The sequence below is a fragment of the Lepidothrix coronata genome, unplaced genomic scaffold (assembly GCF_001604755.1).
Source record: "Lepidothrix coronata isolate B3197 unplaced genomic scaffold, Lepidothrix_coronata-1.0 Scaffold3166, whole genome shotgun sequence".
NCBI classification, from domain to species: domain Eukaryota; kingdom Metazoa; phylum Chordata; class Aves; order Passeriformes; family Pipridae; genus Lepidothrix; species Lepidothrix coronata.
The window spans coordinates 1-1751 of NW_016693346.1; the positions used below are offsets into that span (position 1 = coordinate 1).

The 1751-nt window shown below is 39.1% G+C and overlaps 1 protein-coding gene across 1 annotated transcript; it reads right to left on the minus strand.

Moving 5' to 3' along the window:
• Nucleotides 1-608: 608 nt before the first annotated feature.
• Nucleotides 609-1719, minus strand: LOC108491943 (histone-lysine N-methyltransferase KMT5B-like). The gene is made up of 2 exons (XM_017803728.1): nt 1435-1719; nt 609-760 (listed from the first exon to the last, which is right to left on the minus strand). Exons 1-2 carry the CDS (start codon nt 1586-1588, stop codon nt 609-611), a joined length of 306 nt encoding a protein of 101 aa, XP_017659217.1. The 5' UTR covers nt 1589-1719.
• Between the last annotated feature and the right edge of the window lie 32 nt (nt 1720-1751).

Sequence of the window (1751 nt, forward strand, 5' to 3'; positions counted from 1 at the left end):
AAGAGGGAGAAGCGCGAACAACTAAACCCCGAGACCACCACATGAATTTACACCAGATGTGTAACAGTACAAAAGTGTGTGAAATTCTGGTAAGCAAGTTTCCAGTTGGCACATAAATTTATCTTATGCACATAGACATGTCTGAGTAGCAATTCCTTAGCATGGGTCTGCAAGAACTTCAAATCAAGTGGCACCAACACTGAACTGCTCCGGAACTACATCTGTCTTGTGATGTTGTAAAGAGTAAGAAAGGTGGGGGGGGGAAGGCATCCAGGCATATGAAATAAACAGAGAAGTCACCAAACATTGGCTTCTCTCTTTGAAGCATTTCAAATGACTAGTGGTTTAAATTATGATTAATTAACTGTTTCAGCCAGGAAATGGTGCCAAGTAGCAACCTGCCCTACAGCACAGATAGCTGAGGCTAATGGAAAGACCTACGATGGAGCACTGTGAGAGAGCGCATTTGTAGTGCTGAGTTCCAGTCTCACATGCAACACCATTTTAAAGGCAGAAGCTACTCACAAATTGGCATTTTTTCGCTTTCTTAAACATGCAAGAAATTCCAACTAAGAAGACAAATTCTTTTCTAGAAATATAAAGACAAGTTACCTAGTATTCATTTTGTGTGTCTGAAAACCTAAATAGGGATCAAGAACCAAACTAGTCGCTAGGTCATCATTTTCACAGAGCTCCTTGGCAGACATTCCAGAGGAAGGCACATAACGACTTTGACCCTCAAATCCTGAAGCACCGCTACCTGTGAACAAGAGAGCATAAATTAGGTATCATCTAAGGGACATTATAAAGCCCAGCAACATTTGGGGACAGACAACCACAGGTTGGAGGCAAAAAATATAAAACAATTAAGGAAGATGATAAAACACCTATAGAAGCAGAGGCACAGTTAATTTTTCCCTCTTGCTTTTGTTGATTTAGGTAGTGGCCAATGAAGAAAGTATTTTAGATCTGAGTAAAGGACTTAGGACTTTGAATTTGTGTTAGGTCCTTCATCCCAGATCAACAGCAAAAATGAAACCCCATATTCCTTAAAACCATTTCACAGTGATATCGATGTATGTGACTTCATTAAAAAATGGTGTTTCCTTCTACAAGCGCATTCACCAAAAGTTGGGCTAGTACTTCAAATTATGTTATCCACTTCAAATCATACTTGTTTTTACTTAGGGCCAACCATGTATCTTATAATTATACGAGTTCAAAATTAATTTGCACCCAGTTATTCTTACTTTACTTTTAAACTGATCTGAAGGGAGTTAACACATCCAAAAAATACAAACATAATTAATACTTGTGATGTTAGCTCCATGCTGACTGCAGACCTCCCTGATGAATTAAGATAAGACAGAAGTATGACTTGCAAACTGATTAATTTATCACATACAGCACGAAGCAGCATAAACATGTACATACATCTGCTTGATCTTCTCTCGACCCCGTTTTTGCCTGTCTTTGGATTCTCCTTTCCCGCATGTTGCAACTTGGTCTGCGCGTGGTCATTAGACGACTTGCTTCCACTTCTCCTGCCATTCACCACCATGTTCTTGGATTCTCCCAGCCACTTCATACCCACAGACAATCTGACTCAGTTGCATTTAGTCACTTTTCAAAAGGCTTGGAGAAGTGGATGAATAAATTCAGTTCCAATTCCTACTGGAAGTAAAACAAACGTGATTAGAACTTACTGGGAAACTGTTTTTAACAAAAATAATAACACCCCATAATAATAA